General features: G+C 44.6%; 2 protein-coding genes across 2 annotated transcripts; one reads left to right on the plus strand and one right to left on the minus strand.

Moving 5' to 3' along the window:
• Window positions 1-804: 804 nt before the first annotated feature.
• BBS12 (Bardet-Biedl syndrome 12) lies at window positions 805-5,901 on the minus strand. Its single transcript, XM_066186690.1, is given in 3 exon segments — window positions 805-4,376; window positions 5,710-5,804; window positions 5,806-5,901. Coding segments are annotated over 3 exon segments (2,328 nt in total). The 3' UTR covers window positions 805-2,239.
• A 13-nt stretch (window positions 5,902-5,914) lies between these two features.
• LOC136291520 (uncharacterized) lies at window positions 5,915-10,525 on the plus strand. Its single transcript, XM_066186689.1, has 5 exons — window positions 5,915-5,994; window positions 7,503-7,658; window positions 8,578-8,706; window positions 8,808-8,945; window positions 9,181-10,525. Exons 1-5 carry the CDS (start codon window positions 5,992-5,994, stop codon window positions 9,268-9,270), a joined length of 516 nt encoding a protein of 171 aa, XP_066042786.1. The 5' UTR covers window positions 5,915-5,991; the 3' UTR covers window positions 9,271-10,525.
• The last annotated feature ends 9,563 nt before the right edge of the window (window positions 10,526-20,088 follow it).

Here is a 20,088-nt window from a genome sequence, read left to right on the forward strand (position 1 = left end):
CCCTAAACAGAAGGTGGTGTGAACTGGGAATGATGATACTGGGGTGCAAGGGAGAAAGGGACCTGACTGGGACTTGATTCCAGCGGGGAGCAAGATGTGCCAACTCCCTGAAATCTCAGCCATTTCCCAATTTCCCAAGCACATCACATGTAAAAGTTTAGCTCTGCCATCACACCATGCTCTAGACAAACGGCCTTTGTGTCCAGAGGAGGAGCCTCTGCCTGGCAGGAGCTGAAATGGCCCATGGCAGATGTTGAAATTGTTTCTGTGCTGAGCATCGTGGCAGACAGGGGTGGGCAGGATCTCCATTCCATTGCAGAGAGCTTTAGGAGATCTGAGGCTGAGGGAGCCCCACCAGTCTGTTGTGTTCCAAATTGCAGGTGAGGATGCCTGGAGGAGAGCTTGCATGATAATCTTCTGTGCATAACAAAGAGAGAATTATAAGTAACTGAGGATACAGGATCTACCTAGTTTATAAATTGTTCCATTTTGTTGGCCTGTAGAAAGCAGGCGTTAATTAATCAAAATGTAACATCTGACAGCTTTTTTGACAACCTCTTGTCCTGGTTTCAGCATCACAACATTTAAATATATCATTATGTGCTTTTTAAAAGCCTGATTGGAAAAATTACATCATTTTGGACTTTCTCAACATTTGGTGCGTCAGCTCCCAGTGTCTAAGAGTCCCATAAATAGATGTTGGACCACCTCAATACAATTCCTGTCTGCAGATTTTCCATAACACACTTCACTCTATTATTCAAATAAAGTCCAAGTGGATCTTTTCCTGTGAACAGGGGTTATGCAATGCTCAGCACAGGAGGCTCGAGAAAAACAGTGTAAAGCCAAACATGAGCTGCAAATACTTGCAGAGCAGCAGAGTGTGTTTATATTTATTTATCTGTTGTGTTTCCATTCAATCGTCACTTAACAGCCCCCAGCTCCTTTTGCCTCTTTTTATCTACCAGACTCTTTCTCTCTCACGCCTTGGTCCATCAAGAGTGTGGCCAAGCAGCTACACGTCAATTTGCCAACTGATTAATAATAAAAATATAATTGCAGGATGATGAAAATTGTAATCTAATGAGATCCTTATGCTGCTAGGAACTACTGTTCTCAATTAAAATTATAAACCCCTATAGTATTTGGCCAAAATCCACCAAATTCTGGGATCTGACAGAAAACCAGAATATTTAGTTTCAGGTCAGAGATGTAACATGACTCTAATACACAGATACCCCCAATAAGTATCTAAACTTTATTTGTGGATGAATTTCATTATCTGTGCTGCCAGCCACGAGCATTTTAATGAGAAAGTTCTTGAATGCAAGGATCCTCTTCAGCCTCACCATTTCCATTCGTTTTCCATTCTGTTTTCACCAGACTGGTGAGGCATTTCACTTTCAGTGTGACTCAGAATGCCAAGTTCAGAAAAAATATCTCCATAGTTACACCCCTCTCTCTTGCAATGAAGTGCCAGCTCTCCAGTGCCCAGCTTTCAAACTGTCAGTGCTGTAACACAGCAAAAATGCCGTGCTTCAATCACCAAGATAGATTCGTTCCCAGTTGTTAGCCAACACCTAAAACTTACAGCAACATTTTCCTCTCTGCAAGGATAGCTGAAAGACCCCATGGAAATGATCTAAAAATCCAGTTGGCAATGTAAAAGGAAGTTTTGTGTAGAGATGCATCCAGTCTGTAATACCAAAAGGAAAGATTCAGCCTGAATTGGTCAAAACCAGAGAAATTCCAGAGGGTATACACTGGCAAACCAGAGATTCATGGACCACATAAATATGCAAAAATTGAATCTATTCATACAATCTCTCAGTATAAAATGTAACACATTATTTCAAGTTTAACTCTTATGTTTGCAATGTACAAAAATCAAGAACAAGGTATTAAGAAATAATTACAGCATATTCTTTCATTTAACACAAGTACAGCAATGTTATGTAAGACATCTCTACCTTTCTTCAGAAGCCTTTAGTGGACATCCACACAGGCAATACCATTAGCTAGAAATGCATGGCCTGGGTTGGAGATAAGCCCACAAATGGTTTTTGTTTGTTATTTAGTTCCTATTTCTAGAAGTAAGATATTACCTGGTGACTGTCTCTCATTCTGACTTCTGCTATTACATTCTAAACTGTTCATTCTCAGCGTTTGTTTTATAAAGACATGCAGGTTGCACCCAGGCTTCTCCCACTGACTCATGGACTTACAAATCCTGAAAATCCTATAAAAACATAAATTCGCTTGACACAGGTGAGTTCAGGATCTGACTCCTTCTGGGGCCTGTGATAATTTCAGCATCAGTTTGAAGCACCAGCAGTACCAGGTCTAGAGCTCTCCTCCATGCCTCTGTCTTGGCTGCAACATTATCACACACCTTTAAATCTGTGACCTGGTCAGGGAAGGGATCAGAGCTACTCCTGAGCACTCCACCTCTCCTAAACTCTTCCAAAATATAAGCTGAGGGAGAGCCACAGGCCGCTGCTTTCTGGAGGTAGTGATCCACCGCGGCGCCTGCTTCCAGCTCCGAGCTGGCCTTGCCAGTGTTACACAGGACCACAGAGAGGTACCGCTTCCAGCCGCTTGCCAGTGCCTGCAGCACAATGGATTTACACTCCGCCAGCCAAGGGCTGGGAAGCTCTCTCACAGCTTTGTCGTTTCCCGGTCGCCCGGGCTGCTCTGCCAGTGCCTGGACATGACTGAGGCACAAGAGCTCCACTGCACCGCCCCCAGGGAAAACCTTCCCGTCCTTTAGAGCGTGATGGAGTCGATAGAGCAAAGTCCAGAACTGGTCTTCGAGGAGCTGCGCCTTGGAAGGCAGGGCAGTGGTGAGCACGGCCGTGAGCAGGGGGATGCCTCCCGCGCTGATCCGCACCGGCACCAGCTCGCCCAGATCCACGGCGCGCCCATCGCTGGCCTTCCACAGCTCCGTCCAGGCCCCATTCCCGATACAGGAAGCGTTCAGCTGAGTCAGGTACGTCACTGCCTGGGCACCAGTGGCTGCCCCAAAGGCACGCAGCACATCCCGAGCCACGCAGCCAATTACCAATATCCTGCTGGTGAGGCACCTTTCCATGAAGTTTTTGCACACGTTTCCTTTGACCAAAACCAGATTTACTTCAAAGCTCATCAGAATATCCGACATTCTGCTTAGCCACGTACCTCCTGCCCTGCCTCCCTGTGGATTGGCATGCTCCAATATGGTCCTTACATTACATGGTCTGTTAAACCCCAAGTGTCGATACTGCTCCGTGAGGTCACCATCCATCAGCAGAACCCGGAGGGTTTTGTCTGCAAAGTGTTTGATGATTGTGGCTTGCTCCGGTGACACCAGTGTGACAAAGCCTGGGGAAACACAGGAATAGCTCTCAGGCAGGCCCAGCACACGGCACGTCACAATCTCTGTGATATTAATTGAGGAAGAGCCACGGCACTCCGCTCTCTCTTGCTGATAAGCAGCAATGCTTTGCAGCAGTTTCAGGCTGGTCTGGTTTCCATGGCTCAGAGCCACTGCCAGGTGTCCTAAACCACAACATCCACACAGATCTGCTGGAGGTCCTGAAGGGTATCCCTGAAAATTACCTTGCTGACTTGAAGAAAGGCTTTTCCCTGGAGTGCTGAAGTGCCTGCTGTGGGTTAACTTCCATGTGATACAGCTGGGAGCAGTAATGCCACTTCCAGACAGCACAGATGAACTTTTGTCACCCACTGCTTTGATAGCAGAAGCCACTGAACCAAAGCCAGCCAAGGGTGAAACTAGGTCCTGGTTAAAATTACAATTATCTCCTTGATGAGAACAAGCATTTATTGGAATTGCTTCTTCTGTTGCAGAAATATCCCTCTGAAAACACAGCAAATTCCAAGGATTTGTAAGACCATCATGTCCAACTTGGCCAGTTTTGCTTTCAAAAGCCTTTGGCCTAACTCTGCTAGAACACAGCTCTCTCTTTACATCAGGTATTGGTATTTGAAGACACTGGATTCTCTCACAGCAAGAGTTCAACCCCTCAGACATCACGGACACTATTGCTGGAACAGGAATGTTCTGCTGGAGGCACTCCACCACAGCACTGCTCCACGCTCCAACCAGGAACAACAGGGTACTCACCCCAGTCTTAAACTCCTTGTTCTGAGCCTGAATGGTTTCATTAAGAAGCTGTCCAGCAGCACTTGTCAAATCCAAACTTTCAATCAGTCTAACAGCAGAACAAATCAATGAGCTCTGGTCAGTGATTTCATCCACAATGAATTTATGTGATTTCATTGGCCCTAGGAATGTTCTCCCAGTGGATGCTAAGGATGAGAGTTGCTGGAGTCCAATGTGTCTCCTGGCATTCACATCCCTGAAAGCCATGGGCAGTGGGCGGCATCTGTGAACAGATCACAAATTACTGCCCCATCCTCACAGCACACCAGAGCACAAATCACCAGAAAATTAATTTCATAGTCTAGCCCTGAACACAGCTTTCCTCCATATAAAGCAGGTCCACTTCCTGTGCACTTATAATAAGAAATCAATGGGCAGAGTTGCTGAAATGGGGCACTGTTAAAATACCATGGAATCATTTTTGGCTGGCTGATTGTAAAAAACTGTTAATTCCCATGGTTTCTTACACTCCCAGCAATACAGGCTGTGTGGAACTACTACCTCCCTCTTGCCCTGATGTCTGGAATTTCAGTTATTTGTCTTACTTAGGGCAAATTAGAGCAGAATGGACAAATTACTTGCAAAACTCAAGAGCTCTGTGCAGATCCTTCTTGGTAACAACAGTCATGCCACTGACTTTAACCTTCAAGTCTGGAAAAACATTTTATTCCAAATTGTTTAGTCCAATTAGCATGCACGAATACTTCATTAAGCAAAACAAAAGCAATGCCACTTCTTCATAACTTACAAACTGCCAAGACTTTAAAGTCTTGACCAACTATTCATTCTTAACACACCAAAAAGAAATCTCCTTTCCGTTAAAATGTCTTCCACACCATGGTCCTGTAGCAGACCACATGCATTAAGACAAAGCTCCCCTTTTGAATAATTATGCACACCAAAAATTGAGAACCCTGAGGCCTGTACCTCTTATGCTCAGATTCAAATCACAGAATGGTCTGGGTGGGGAGGGACCTTAAAGCTCATCCAGTTCCAACCCCCACTGCCAAGGGCAGGGCCACCTTCCACCAGACCAGGCTGCTCAGAGCCACATCCAACCTGCCCTTGGCCACTTCCACGGATGGCGCATCCACAACTTTTCTGGGCCACCTGTTTCAGTCCGTCACTGCCCTCCCAATACAGACTTTCTTCCTAATACCCAATCTAAATCAACTCTCTGTCATTTTGAACCCATCCTCCCTTGTCCCGTCACTATATGCCCTCGTAAATACTCCTGCCCCATCATTCCTGTAAGTGTCCTTCAGGTACTGGAATTTATTCATATCATTTGTTCCAGTTCCCTAAATGCCCCTTTGCGTAGCTGTTCCAAATCCAAAAAGACTTTTTCCCCCTATCTCACACAGCCGAAGTCCATTTGAATACAATATTGCAGTATTGCTAGGGAGAGGAAGCGTGTCCCGGCCCGCCTGCCCCACACGGCCGGGGGGGGGAAGCCGCCCGGAGCGGACACACCGGAACTACACTGGCGGCGGCCTGGCCGCTTCCTGCGGGCCGGAGGGTGCCCGGCGGGCCGGTGCGGGTGTCTCACCGGAGGGGCCGCGCTCCCGCCGCTTCCCTGGACACGGAGTTGCCCGGACGCGGCCGCCGCTCCCTCCGCCGGCCCGCGGGCGGGCCCGCCCACCCCCGCGCTCCCTCAGCCGTCCCTCACGGGCACGCCGCGCCGCCATTGGCCGGAGCCGTGAGGGGGGCGGGTTCCCGCGGTGGTTCCGCTCGCTCATTGGCCGGCTGGGCGGCGCGTGTCGGTCGCGCGCGGCGGTGCGGAGCTCCCGTCCCGTCCCGTCCCATCCCGGAGCGGCATTCCCGGCCGGATGGTGAGCGCGCCCTCCCCGCCGCGGGCTCCCTTCCCACCGCCGCCTCCCCCGAGCCCCTCCCGCCGGCACCGTGAGTTGTGCAAACCCCCTTCAGGTTCCACCCCTGCCCAGGCCCTCGCTGCTGCCCGGGTACCTCGCACGGCGCCCCCCGGAGAGGCCCCCCCCCACTCCAACGGGAAAAACACGCCCGGAAAAACACCGGGATTCGCAAAATGCATCACCTGCTCCAGGCATGCCTGGTTCTTCTTGGCACAGCTCACAGACCGCCGCATCGTTCGGGCCCCCGCGGTGTTGCTGGAATGGCACCGGCCAGGCCCGGAGGTGGAACCTGAAAGGGATTTGCACAACTCAGATGTGAAATAAATGGAACAGTAAGTCTCCGTAGCCAGGAAAAGGTCTCGCGTGTCTTCTTCCCTGAGCAACATATAAAGAGGAAAAGTCTGATACGTGTGTTAATAGCAGAAGGAAGTCAGGAGTGAGCCAGACAAATGGCTTTGCAATCCAACCTAGGAGGGACAAATCACGCTGAAAAACGAAATTTCATTGACAAATACAAGAAAATGCAATCTCCTAAGTTAAAAGAGAGATCCCAGCACTAAAAAAATGCTAACAATTCAGCAGAGGCAAGAGACTGGTCAGCAGTAGCTAGGTAACAAATTCCCTGCTTTGTGTTTATTTACTTTTATAAAGCCTAAGCAGATGAAGCTGGGGGTGGCAGGGACTGCCTTTGCTTCTACGGTTCTGTGCAGATTCAAGACTGCAGGACGAAAATCTGTCTGCTGCTGATTTAAAAACAAATCTATACTTGAGGAAGGCGTTTTTCCTGCTTCATAGGTCGGGGAAGGGGGTGGGAAAACACTCTATACTGCACTGGCTTACACCAAAGGCAGGAAAGGTCTTGGAAATGGCCTGGATAATGATGCACCAGCTCAGCACAAGCAGATTAGTTCTCCTTATGGGACAGGTCGTGTGTTGATCTCACTGCTCCCACAGGATGTTGCTGCCTGGCTCCGTGTCTGCTCGATGGACAGGCAGCCTGGAGCCACACAGCTCCCTTGAAACTTTTCCCCCACAGGAGTAGCTGATTTTGAGTCTCATTTACAGTCAAGACCCTAAGCAACTACCCTCTTTAGCTGTGAGGATGTTGTATTCATATTTTTCAGGTAAACCTCCAGGAAAGGCAACTGGCAGGAGGTGGAGAGGGTCGTGGTCGTCTCAATGGAGTGTTCATTTTTAGGCTGCCCACCTGTTTTTCTGCCATTATTCCTTTAATTGATAATCTTTCAGTTGAAAACAGGAAGCCCAAATCTGCATTCCCCAGGAACAAAATCTCTTTTATTTCTTTCTACAATAACCTAAGGAAATTGACATAGAGACTCAATGTCTACCACTTGCAGCAAGGACTGTCTCTCACCTCTGCTACAGCGTTAATGCTGTCATTTATAATTTAGTGTACTCGCCCTGGTATGCACTGTTTCTTATCTGTTCTCTCCCTTCACTTTCTAAAGGCATCCAACTATAGAAAACCTGGCTTAGGTACAGCCCAGCGGAAGAAAAGTGGCTTGAAACCTGAACTTACAGAAGAGCAAAAGCAGGAGATCAGAGAAGCTTTTGATTTGTTTGACACTGATGGATCTGGAAGCATCGACATAAAAGAACTGAAGGTTTTCAAACTTTTTCTTTCTTTTTCCTCTGAGATGAAAATATCTTTGATCTCAAAATTGTAGCTGCTTTTTCTGTTTGTCCTACCCTATTTTAAAACAGTTTTGGAATACAAAGAAGAGTAATGGCTTGCTGTTGTGACTGAATTTGAATCGTGACAGAGGGTGCACTCTGCATGTAATGCTTCCCAATAGACAGGCTTCTCTACTATGTGGCTACTTAAATCTGACAGCTTTGAATAGCTGAGCATTAGAGAAACTAAACAGCTTCAGGTTTCATGACTAAGGTGCTTGTTTCTGGGAAGTGGATTTTTGTTGTTCTGGGATGAGTATCCAAATACCAAATATTTTCTTCTCCTGAGAAGTAAACACAGATTTTGCATGCATTCAGGAAAGTTACAACCATATTTGCATATATGTAATGCGAAAATTACCTGGATTTTAATTTAAAAAAGAACAAAACAGAGATCTGAGCTGTGTTTCAGTAACTATTCAGGCAGGGTGTGTGCACTTGCATACAGACAAGGGGGAAGATGATTCTTAGTTGTCTCCCTGTGATTTTATGTGTTTGATTTTTTTGTAAGTACGAACACTTTAAATTTAATTATCTCCTTTACCTTGGTTTCTCACATACACTCTGCTCAATTTCTGCATCTGTAACCTGGAAACATGAGTTACCTCTGCCTGATATAAACTGTGGATATTCACTACCATATAGGAAAACCAATATCTTAAGAGCATCAAACCTACACTATTATTGTTCAGCCAGATGACAGAAGATGGTAGAGGACACCAAGGTGTTTTCATGGCAGTGAGTTGTGACTGCAGTTCTGGACAAGGAGATGAAACAGGCTTTAGCTCAGCTCTTACACCACAATTCTGGTGGCCTCCTAACAGAATTGGTTTTGCTATTTTGGCACAGGTTGCGATGCGCGCCTTGGGCTTTGAGCCAAAGAAGGAAGAGATTAAGAAGATGATAGCAGACATTGACAAGGAAGGAAGTGGCACCATCAACTTCGAAGACTTTTTGGCTATGATGACACAAAAAATGGTAGGAGTTTTCAGCAGAAATTCTTGTGGCAGCATAAGAAAAATGAACATCTCAGTGTCAGGGGTTTTCTGATTAACATGTGCTTTTTACTCTCGGTTTAGAGCGAGAAGGATTCAAAAGAAGAAATCCTGAAAGCTTTCAGATTATTTGATGATGATGGCACAGGAAAAATTTCATTCAAAAACTTGAAAAGGGTTGCCAAGGAGCTGGGAGAAAATTTAACAGATGAAGAACTTCAGGTAAATTCTGATTTGCCAGAGCTTTTCTAACAGGCCCAGACCATTCCTGTAGCTCCTAGGGATTGGGTGGGAATTTAGTCCTATACCAAAAGGGCTGAGAGGTCAGGAATCTGAAAAGCAGTCAAATACATAGTTGTTTTCACATGAAGTCCCTCTGATTTATTGTTGTTTCAATGAGTGCACTATCTACTGTTTAGAGTCCAGTGCCTGATCAAATGTACACTGTGTTTTGTAGGAAATGATTGATGAAGCTGATCGAGATGGAGATGGGGAAGTAAGTGAGCAAGAATTTTTGAGGATCATGAAGAAAACTAGCTTATACTAATATTTGTTGCCTTGCTATACAGCTGGTCCAAAAGATAACCTGGAAAAGGCTTAAAAACTGGGCTTGTGTCTCCTGCATATTTTCTGCCATGTGAACAAAGTCTGAAAGGACAGATTTTTTGGTTTATTTCTCTTTTTCAAGAAAGATAATTGGGGAAAGAGAGCTGCAGTACCCAAAACTGCCAAAATGAGGTAATGCTGAAGTCAAAAGGAAGGATGATTTGAGCCTGCAAAGCAGGGTCCCTTCTCCTCCACCATAACAACTTTCCTGATTGCCATTTTGGATAAAAACCACTGTGTTTTATTGTTTAACTAAAAAATACGTCACTCGAGATGTGGAGATTCCCACTGCTGCTGGGAAAGGCTACTTTGCCTTTCCTAAAGCTACTGAATGAAGGGACAAGCACAGTATTTTTTACTCCTTTGAAGGTTTTTTTAGGTTATCTTTTGGTATTTGTCTCCTGTTGTTTATTTCCATGAAAGACTCTGAAATGAATTGCATATTTGTCTGTATTTCTGTATGAAACGCTGTTTTCCTATGGCAAGTTGTTTTTTGATTTAATGGAAAGTAAATGTAGCTTTGGTTCTTCCTTTGGAGTTGTGTGCCATCCATAGATGTTCTTGTGTTTATCTGGTCGCCTGAAACCAGAATGAAACTTGAATGTAACCTGCTTGGGTGACCAAAGTTTATTGTTTATAACCAGGGAACACCTTGTGCCATTGTTCTTACTCCCCAGACATTACAGAGCCGCTGTTACTCCAGGATTTCAGGTACCTAAAAAGTTCAGTTGCATGGTGCACTAGAGTAAATTTTGTCTTGTTGATAGTTACCTTGCTGAGAGAATTTGCATCTGAACTGAAAAAGTAACTCACCATGGACATCTGTGGAAAACTGCATATATTTAGATCCATGCAGTCCAAATCCATTTCGCACATGACAGGTTTTGGGGTTTTTATTCAGGAGTACCTTCATTTTCTTTAGTATTTCTTGCATCTACTGTCAATCCAGGACTTACTGGAGAGCCACATTTTCTTCTGAATCATAGAGCAGTGACACACAGCCTGCTATCTGATTATGTGGCTCTGCAGGAGGGTTTATCCTTTGTAGACAATCAGCCTCAAACTGTAAAGCTCCCGAGGCCTGAGAAGTCCCCTGTTAACGTGATGGCTGTAGATGTAATCTATAGTACTGTAAGTGCTTTAAAGTGTCTTAACTTTGTATAAGTGTGAAATAAAACTGGTTTGCAAGTCAAGAAGCTTTTTGTGCTTATTCTCAATTTTTCTTAATTATTTTAAAGTCTTCAGTGGTTCACCAGGCACATTTTCACTTTCATTTATCTCTTCTAAGAGAGGAATTCTTAGGTACAGTAGTCTGTCACGTAATTCCTCTTCCACTCTGCTGGTTAAAAGTTTCTAGTACTAACCACATACATTCAGAAAGGGAAATTTGAAGTTCTAGTTGATTATGGGGAATCCCAGAGCCTATTAGAGTGACTGTACTTTTTTTATGCTGCCACAGGAAGAGATTGATGACTCTGGTTTACCTATGATGCGTGTCACTTCTCTCTTCCTGTTCTAATGCCATTACCTGCCCTTAAGGTAGGAAAAAGCCACACAATCATCTCTGCCATGTGTACTACAATGGTGAGATGTTATTTCTGGCTTGCCCATTAATCTCTGAAGTCTGGAATGTCAAGCAATGTCTGAATGAGTACAAAACTTGCAAGTGTTAACAAGTGTCTGGTGGTGCTTTATTTTGCTGTGTAGTGAGGGCAATCACCCCCTCTTCAGCCCGGCAGCTGGCTATGAACCCCATCCTTTGCATCCCCCTTCTCCTTATCCTTACCTGGCATCTGCAGATTCCCCTCAGGTGGCTGCAATTCAGACATTCATTGTATGCACCCAGCTGACATCCTTCTTCTGCACCATCCTCAAAGCCTGGTTTTCACTCTGAATGTTCGTTCTAGGCAGATCCTGTACAGAAAGGAAAGTGGAACTGCAGTTTGTGTCTGGCAAACACCTACATATCAAAGCATTGGTAAGGGCAATAAATTGGGAGAGAATATTGCAAATGCCTTCTAACGAGATATTTTTTGAAATGAAAAAGTACCAAGCTTTTAATAAAATACAAAATAATTCAAGAGAAAAAAAAAATTGCTTACAAGTTATGTTCCAAAATATAACAATTGCATGGCAATTTTAATCTCCCACATGCAGCTTCTAAGTTCTGCATCTTTCAGGCCCACAGTACAGTCTCACAATCGTGCCAGTCCCACACTAAGGCAAATCTTTAGCTGGCTTTAGGGAAAAAAGACCCAAGGAGTGCTGTGCTCTCACTTCATTAGGTGTGAGTTTGTTTTCAGAGCAATGAGCACAGGATCGGCTTCTAACACTGCAGAAGAAAAAAGGCTTCTTTTCAGGTACACCTAATCTTGGCATTTAAAAGAGGATGGGGGAAGCAACACAGGAAACATTTGTGTACATTCACATGCCAGGAGTCTTACTAACAGAGCCCAAATAGTTCTATAAACTGATGAGGCATTTAATATTAAAACATTTAAATTGGTCATTTACAGTTTTGAAGACTAACTCTCACATCCTGCAAACTGCCTGGTGAATTCACACCAAGTATTTGAAATGTTAAATATTAATTCCTTGGAAACCTCCTCGCCGAGTTAAATCAAATGTTGCCACACTACAGCTCCTTTAAATGCCCCTGGATAGCAAAGCGGATTTTGAGCAGGGCACAGGGCAGCAAACTGCTCCGTCTAGAGGCTGAGATGAGCCTTGGCCGCTTGAGGAAAGGCAGCCTCAGGGGATAACGCTGCAAAGCCGGCTTCCTTTGTGTCACCTCTCAGTACAATAAGGGCCGACAGATCTTAGAGCGTGACAGCCTCGCTAGAGGGCATCCAGTTACTGACGTGTGAGGTGAGTGAGGCTTTGATGCTTCTTTGCCTCCGCTGTGGCTTTCAGTGACGAGGGAAAGTAGGCACACAAACATCATCCAGACTTGGGCTTGAAATACGTGGTTGGACACAATTATTTTCTCTGAAAGGAAGAACTCAAGGCTTCTCTCACTACCCATGTGCAAAATGCTGTAATTATTAGTCAGTTGTTCAAAGCTAAACCCCCAAACCACACTTTCTGAAACTCCCACTCTCTATCAATAATTGCAGGCACTCTCTCGGGAGAGCAGAGAACTCAACTCGCCTTTTACACAGTCCCCCCCGAGTGCTCTGACCACTCTGTAGAGTTATTTTCTCCCTTTGGGAAAACTGCTATCAGATGGAACCACTTCCAGCAGAGAGACAGAGCCAGGCTCGTTGCAGGATGCTAGTGGCCCTCTCTTGGGGTGTGGGAAAGCAGGAATCGTGGCCTTGCTTCGAGTCAAGAGGAACAAGGATTTGAGAATTAGACTCTTGTCCCCAAGGTGAGTGTGTGTTGACCTTTAGGGATGTGGCATAACTCCAATGGCCTCATGGGGACCTAAACCTATAGCTCTTGAACTCTTTGCAGTCCTGGCTGCCACTAATTACTGAACCTGAAATTGCTCAAGGCTTTTTTGGTTGTTTTGTTTGTTTGTTTGGTGTTTTTTTGTTGTTGTTTTTGTGGGTTTTTTTGTCTGAATTAGATTCAACGCAGAGAATATTAACAAAGCAAAACTGCCAAGACTGAGCTGCAAAGGTGTAAAACTCCCTTGCTCTCAAGGCCACTTTATGTCCTCTGAAAGCTTCTAACTGGTTCTAGCAGTGACATAAGTTTCACTATGAAATGAATCCCCCCACATTAAATAAATCCATAAAAACAGCTTTCTATAGGAAGCAAATGGAACAGCTAACCCAGTACATTTCCAACATTATTTTGGATCACACTCTACCCAAAAACATAGCTTAGTGAAATGAAACAAAGCCAACATAATACACATATCCATGCTATTGTCCGAAATTGCTTCCTAGTCTGATTCCTTCTCCACCTCGATATAGAGAAAACAGATACATACTTTCCTCTAAATTTTTTCAGACATCCAAATGAGAAGTACTATGAAAGCTCTAAACATCAAGGGAAAAGTGACCACAAACATTGTAGATTGAGTTAGAAACACTAGTAGGTATTTCACTTTAAAAAAGCAACATTTAAGCAACTTCTAAAAATATGGTCATGTCAGCGTAAGTTTTGTGTCCCCCATGTTTCCTCTTTAGAGAGCTGAGGACCTGATTGGCCAAGAAATCCACAGAAGCACAATTCTTTTGAATGTATTGTTTAAATCAGTCCATAATACACTCGTGAGGTTGAACAGAATTGCTGCAGAATAGCTCCTTTTGGAAAGGACATAATTTTAACAAAGTTTTTAGGGTTTGTTTGTTTTTTTTCCTATTGGGTTAACTAAATTATTGATGAAGTTATTGATGTTAGTTGTGGAAAGAGAGGTACCTTTTGCAGAAATAAAAGGAGATTTTGTCTAGATGAAAAAAAAAATCCATGTCAGTGAAGGTACAGTCCATCTAGAGCGGGCATCAGGCTAAACAGGTGCTAAAACTACAATTATTTTCTCTAAGTAGAAAATGACCATTGTTGGAGACTAGTACATAATGTACATATGTTTGGTAAACATATCCCTTTACATGGCTCTTTTTCATCCTCCTCCTTAACATTAGGAACCAAGAAAGTACTCATCAAAATGGCTGAGAGGTTCGAATATCATTTCTTCTTGTGCTGTGAAATATATAAATACTTTTTGTCGAATCGTGATAAACTGGGTCACTGTCTGGGTGGCCTAAATGCTTAGGCTCATTCTGCAGAAAACAACTTTATTATTGCTGATGGCATTAAAAATAGCAATATTACAAATCCAAGAGAAAATGTGAGTTGAAAATGCTTATGCATCACAATTAAAGGACTTTTTCCAGGAAATGAAATAGCTTTTAGAAGGCGGGAGGAAAGAAACAGGTACTTTTATTCTCCCTACTATCAACCCAAGATGCAATAGATGAATTAACAGCATATTATTTATTGCACGGGGATTTTTGCGCCGAGATTCAGAATTCTCCCAACTCTCAAATGCCTGCAGTGCCGTGACTCACGGAGTCAAGGTCCAGGATAGGGCAATCCTGACCCCCTCCTGCCAAGGGCTCAGCATCATCTATTCCCATTGCCTGCAGCGGGACTAAACTGTGTTTTAGCACTTCTGCAAAACTGGGCCTTAGACAATGGAGGCTTTGGGTATGGGCTTCCTATTTCCTGCGGTGGATCTGTGTAGGTGGCCTTGTTACCAGAAATCCATACTCCTACACAGCAACTTCTGACTGTGTTTCTGCAGAAATGACTATGATGAAAGGAATTAAGTATTTTGAAAATAAAATTCATCTGTTTGTTTCCCCAAACCAGTTGGGGCATCTCCTGCTGTCAAAATCAAGTTCTTCTCTTGTGTGGCAAAATTAGGAGTGGGGTGGAAAACAAAAGGATTAGGGTTTGCAAGGGCACCGTGGCTTGGGCTGCTGCACACACGGAGAGGGGAGAGCCCATCTAAACTGTCCCCTGCCCATCACTGGCAGCTGAGTCACTGGCCCAGCCAGAACTTCTTGCTGCTGCATTTCACAGCCAGGAAAATCCCACATCCTCCCAGTGGGTGTAGGAAACGCAGCTACAGCCTCTGGATGCGTCGGCATCAAAAACAAAGGAGAGATTGTGGTGTGGGTGGTGGCTGCGGGCTCAGGGCCAGTGTGCCAGGACCTCGCCGACAGTATCCCGGGGAGCTGCGAGCGGAGCCCGGGCCAGTTCTGCCTGCCTACAGCCCCGCTGGTTTGCCAAGCCCAACACTGCAAGGTGTGTGACCAACTCTACCTCCCCGCATGGGGACATGCCAGGGCCACCAGCAAATGGCCTCTGCTGTCCCACCTCATCCTGTCTCCCTGCTTTTTGGCAAGGAGCACGTCACACCTTGCCCTTCCTGGCCTTCCCCAGCCCAGGCTGTTTGCCTTCAAGCACAGGGGCTTACGGAGGTCTTGGCTCTTGCCGTGCTGTTGTGGCCAGCACAGCCCTCGTGGCTCCAGTGAGGGTCACCAGAGGTGCTGCTCTCACCTCCCACCCATCTCAGTCCCAGCCTTATTCCATGATTGCAGGACAGGGTGCAATCAGCCACGGCGACTTCAAACCCTGAATTTTCCAGTACTGGTTGAATATTGCCAATGCTGCTTCAGATGATGGCTCTGCTAGCATCCTGCTGGGAGAGCAACCCAAGACATTGCTCACAGATCCATCCTGTTTCTTTCCATGTGTTCCCTGTGGCACTTGCCAAGCTCATGTTGAGGGTGGTGTTATTCTGAGGAGACCGCAAGCATCCTGGGTCAGGCAGCCAATGCCTGGCTCTCCAACCTAGGTTTGGGTATTGCTCTTGGGAAAGGAAACACAGAAACAGACTGGCATGGGTCTGCCCAGCTGTCTGGGCAGCTGCTCCAGACAAAAGCTCTTTTGAGAAGCTGCTCCTGTAAAGGGGACAAGAAGAGACCTGACATCCCTAAATATGTGCTTCTGTGCTGAGGTGGCAACCAGAGAACTCTGCTGGCACTGGGAAAAGTTGCCTTAGGAAAGCAATCAAACAGCCACAGTCAGCCCTGGGCAGTACAAACCCTCCCACCCCAAGTCTCCAATGGCTCATGGGCCACTTGGATCAGAACTGATGGCGGCCCAGCCAATCCCACAACCCTAACAATCCTTCTTCACCAGTGCCATGCTTCCTTGGAGGCTTCTCGTCCTCCTCCTTGTGCCTCCTTAGCAACGCTGCTGCCCCTGTGCCTTCTGTTTAGCCACCCGAAACTTCTCCTGGGAAGGTTAAGCAGCAAGACCATGCAGAAAATAACGAAGAGGAAACTTCCTCTGACATCCATTCCCTGTTACATCTGTTCCATGCCCATATTGACCAAAACACAGGAAAGGACAGACAGGAGAAAATAGCTATGTGTCAAGGGAAAAACAAACCAGCCCTTCCTAGCTCTGTCTAGGCATGCATCCATTTACCAGATCAAGTGCTTTTGGCCCAGCCTGCTGGGCACACCAGAGCCTGCCTCTCTAATCTATGCTAACAAGGAAGGAACAGGGCCCCACAATTCCTTTACCATGACTGGGTCACCACTTGGATGTTTTAACACTGGTGTTCAACACCAACATTTTCTTCTGATAGGTGTCACAGGTTGGCTCTGCCATAGGCCTGGTTACACCACAGCTGGGTGGTGTACCCATTTACTGGGTTCAGCATTTCCCTTTTCACCCAAACTACTTTGTAGTGATAGTTTACAGATCTGCCATGGTCATCTGGGACACTTCTAAATATCTACAGCTGCATTCTTGGACTGAATTTCCTTCTACATGTTGGAGCCAGAATGAATTTACATCAACAAATTGTATGTGAGCTGCTGGCTCATTGTACTGGAGTTCAAAAGTTTAGGGTGGTTTTTGAATAGCACCTGCAAATGTCAAGGTGGCAGATTAATTTCTTTTAAGATACAAAATGATTTGTTTTTAAGAGTGAAGCACCAATTCAAACTGAATCTAGGTATTTAATGGAAAATGGAGTCTAGAACAGTAATTTTTGGTGGCATTGTTGCTATCCTGAAACTTTTGCAGTTCAAAAGGTGGCATAAGCCTTAGACAAAAAGAAATCATTTCACACTTATTTCAGCAGTTTCCATTGAGAGACTGGCTTGTTCAAGGCCCCATATCTTTAAAAACATTACATCAACTTCAGTAGATGTTACTTGATAACACTCACTGAGTTCCTAGCAGTTACCACTCTTTTTTATTTGCATATGAGTTGTTTTAGGGACTATCCAGGCAGAACTGTGATAGCCCTAGAAAGCTTTCAGTCTCGGCAGAAAACAGACAACACCTAAGAGAGTATTGGCCAGAGATCCAGGGAATGTTAACATCTTTCCAATATTAATTTCTTAGAAAAGATGTCTGAAGATGACTGAAATTGGGATGCTTTGGAAACGCCAAAGAATGTGCACTCTTAAATATGCAACAGGAGGGCGGCAGAGCCTTGGAGCACAGATCAGTGGGAGGTGGAAGGGAATGTACCAAGAGCAAGTGAGAGATGATCATGAGACTGAGAGTACATCACAGCTGGCCTTGGAGGAACAAGCATTTCACTTGCACCTAATCTGGCAGAGACATCACAGAAATTATTTAAGCAGAGACGTAGGCTTGGAAAATTAGCTTTGCAGTAGCAGGCAAGGATTACATGAAAGCCAAGGAGAATCCTGCAGTAACAGAGATACAAGAGGAATGTTTAACCTTGTGAATAAAATCTTCACGTCACTGAGTACACACATCCAGATTTAAGCATCACCTGGATACAGAAATGTCCTAGCCAAAGACGATCTTTTTTCCTCAGTCTACCTCCTAATAGTAAACATCAGTGCCAATTTTACAGACTTCCTTTTAAATATGAAAAACTGAATTCTGAAGGAGATTTGGATGCATTCTCACCTTTTACTGAAGAATTAACACAACAGGGGACCATTTCAAGACACAAACGAGAGGCACACACCAGAGAGCAATGGAGGAAGTTCTCCAAGGCTTAGAATGAAAATGCAAATTCTGTATCCCAATCCCTCCCAATGGGCAGACTGGCACAAAAGTATGAATATCTTTAAACACAGGATGTGTTGCACCACGTGATCACAGGTGGCTGCTTGTTCTATGTGACTATGGGAATAGCTTTGTGAGAGATTTTTGGCAGATACAATGTACTGTAACCAGGTGAGTATCATCTTTCCTCCTCCCTGCTTTGTGTAAAGATGACCTCCTCCAGCAGGGACTCTCCAATGTAACTGCCAATACATTCCCTGCCCACCTGTACCCAGGGAGCTGTGATTCATTCAGGTATGCACAATCCAGAGCCCAGGGAAACATGGTGCTGTTCTGAAACTAACAGCAGCCATATGACTTTAGGGACTGGCTTTTGATCTGGCATCAAGCAGAGGGATGGTACAGTTCAGCTCACCCCTTGAACATCTCCAGTGACACCTACCCTTCCTTCTTTATTCATTTATAACAAGCTTACAGCTTCTTCCATGTGCAGTAAAGGGTTTACCTTCAGTTATTAAAGGAGAGGGTGTTAAAAAGAGCAGTGTTAAAGACTAAGCACAAAAATGCACACTTGTGTGATAAGTTTATCAGTTGTCAAGCTTTCCGTTTGACTTTTTAAACACCAGCACACAGCCTTGGTCTAGAGTCTGTGCAGAGACTTTAGCAGCCCAGAGTCTGATGTTAATAACTCAGAAGCTCACTGGATACCCAATGAAGTCTTCAGGCACACAGGACAATATGGCTTTCAGTGGTAATTTTCCATCAATGCTCTTTCTTTTCCTTCTAATTTAAGTCAGTCTCTCACCATTTTTGATCAAAAGATAGAAACCCTTAATAATTTCTTCTTCAGCAAACCAGACAAGATTTGATTTATTTACATCACATCATAGCACTTGCTATCAAATACAACTTCCATGCCTTAACTGAGGATGCAAAAGATGAGGAAAACAAGGATCCGGTTGGTACTATGCAACTTGCACAACTCAGTCACAGGTGGCTGCTTGTTTCATGTGGCTGTGGAAATGCACCTTAGGGCTTATTTTTGGCAGATACTGATCTACTTTAACCAAAGGATTTTACGTGGTTCAGAAATGCTTTTGTACATAGAAACCCCGTGAAACAGTCCCAAGCACCACCTCTTAGTCCCTATCTCTCAACACCAAGATTTGCTCTGGTACAAAAGGCATGGGCAGGTGAAGGAAAACACAAGTCAATAGTGAGAGAATAATGCAGAAAATACATTTATAAGGGCAGACTATGCAGGCACATACCACGCCTCTGCCTGTGGCTCTGCTGTGAATGAGGTTAGACAGCTTGGAAAGAAAAGCCAAAGACAGAACTGCTTCAACATCAGCAGAATCTGGTTCATTACAGAGGCATTTCTACAGCAATGCTGGGTGATGTATCTGGAGGTTCTGGAAGTTCTGTTTTTGCAATGGATGGAAGTTGTGAACACAAGTTTTTTTTCTACCTTCAAAGAGGACAAATCTCATTTCAGAGGTCACAGACCTCAGAGGACTCTGATATCAGCACAACATCTCAAGTTTTATTTTGGGCAGTTCAAAGGACCCCAAAATGAAGGTTCTGACAGGAATGGCAAAATTTGAACAATATAACTGAAAATGAGGGAGTGCTGGGAGAAGTTTTTGAGATTTTGGAACTGACCTTGAGAAGAGCAAGAGTGAAAACCCACAGTATTTCAGAATTATACTTGCCACTTTGTTAGATCTCATTACGCCACAATTTAATAGCATAAGTTTTATGTAAAAGAACATCATTTTACTTTTGGAAGTAAAACTGGAATCTCAAACAAATCTCTCTGTGAATCCAGGAGAGACATGATTAATTCATCTCCTGTCCTCAAACAGTGTTCATAGGTCTCTGGAGGCACAGAAAATTGCTAGGGAAAGGCAGTACTCTTGCAAAGCCCAGCTCTCATAATTAAAGGAGCAGCAGCTATACTCACTTGTTAAACCTTCATCACCCTGTTGCTGAATTCCATTATTAGCCTTTAACTGCATGACCTTGCAGACTTTCCCATTGGATTCTTCCTATTGACAGAAAAAGCACTCAATTTATTCATCTTTCTCATTGTTTGCGTTATTTTGATAAATAACGCACGCAAGATAGTAACGCGTTTAACACACCAGATAAATCCAGCATGAGGTGTTGTAAAAAAAATCCACAGTCCTTTACGTGCTGTACTCATCCAAAGGTCCTCATTCCTTACAAA

Source organism: Chamaea fasciata, unplaced genomic scaffold (genome assembly GCF_029207755.1).
Source record: "Chamaea fasciata isolate MVZ Bird 193981 ecotype frontalis unplaced genomic scaffold, bChaFas1.0.hap1 SCAF_6, whole genome shotgun sequence".
In the NCBI taxonomy this organism is placed as follows: Eukaryota; Metazoa; Chordata; class Aves; order Passeriformes; family Sylviidae; genus Chamaea; species Chamaea fasciata.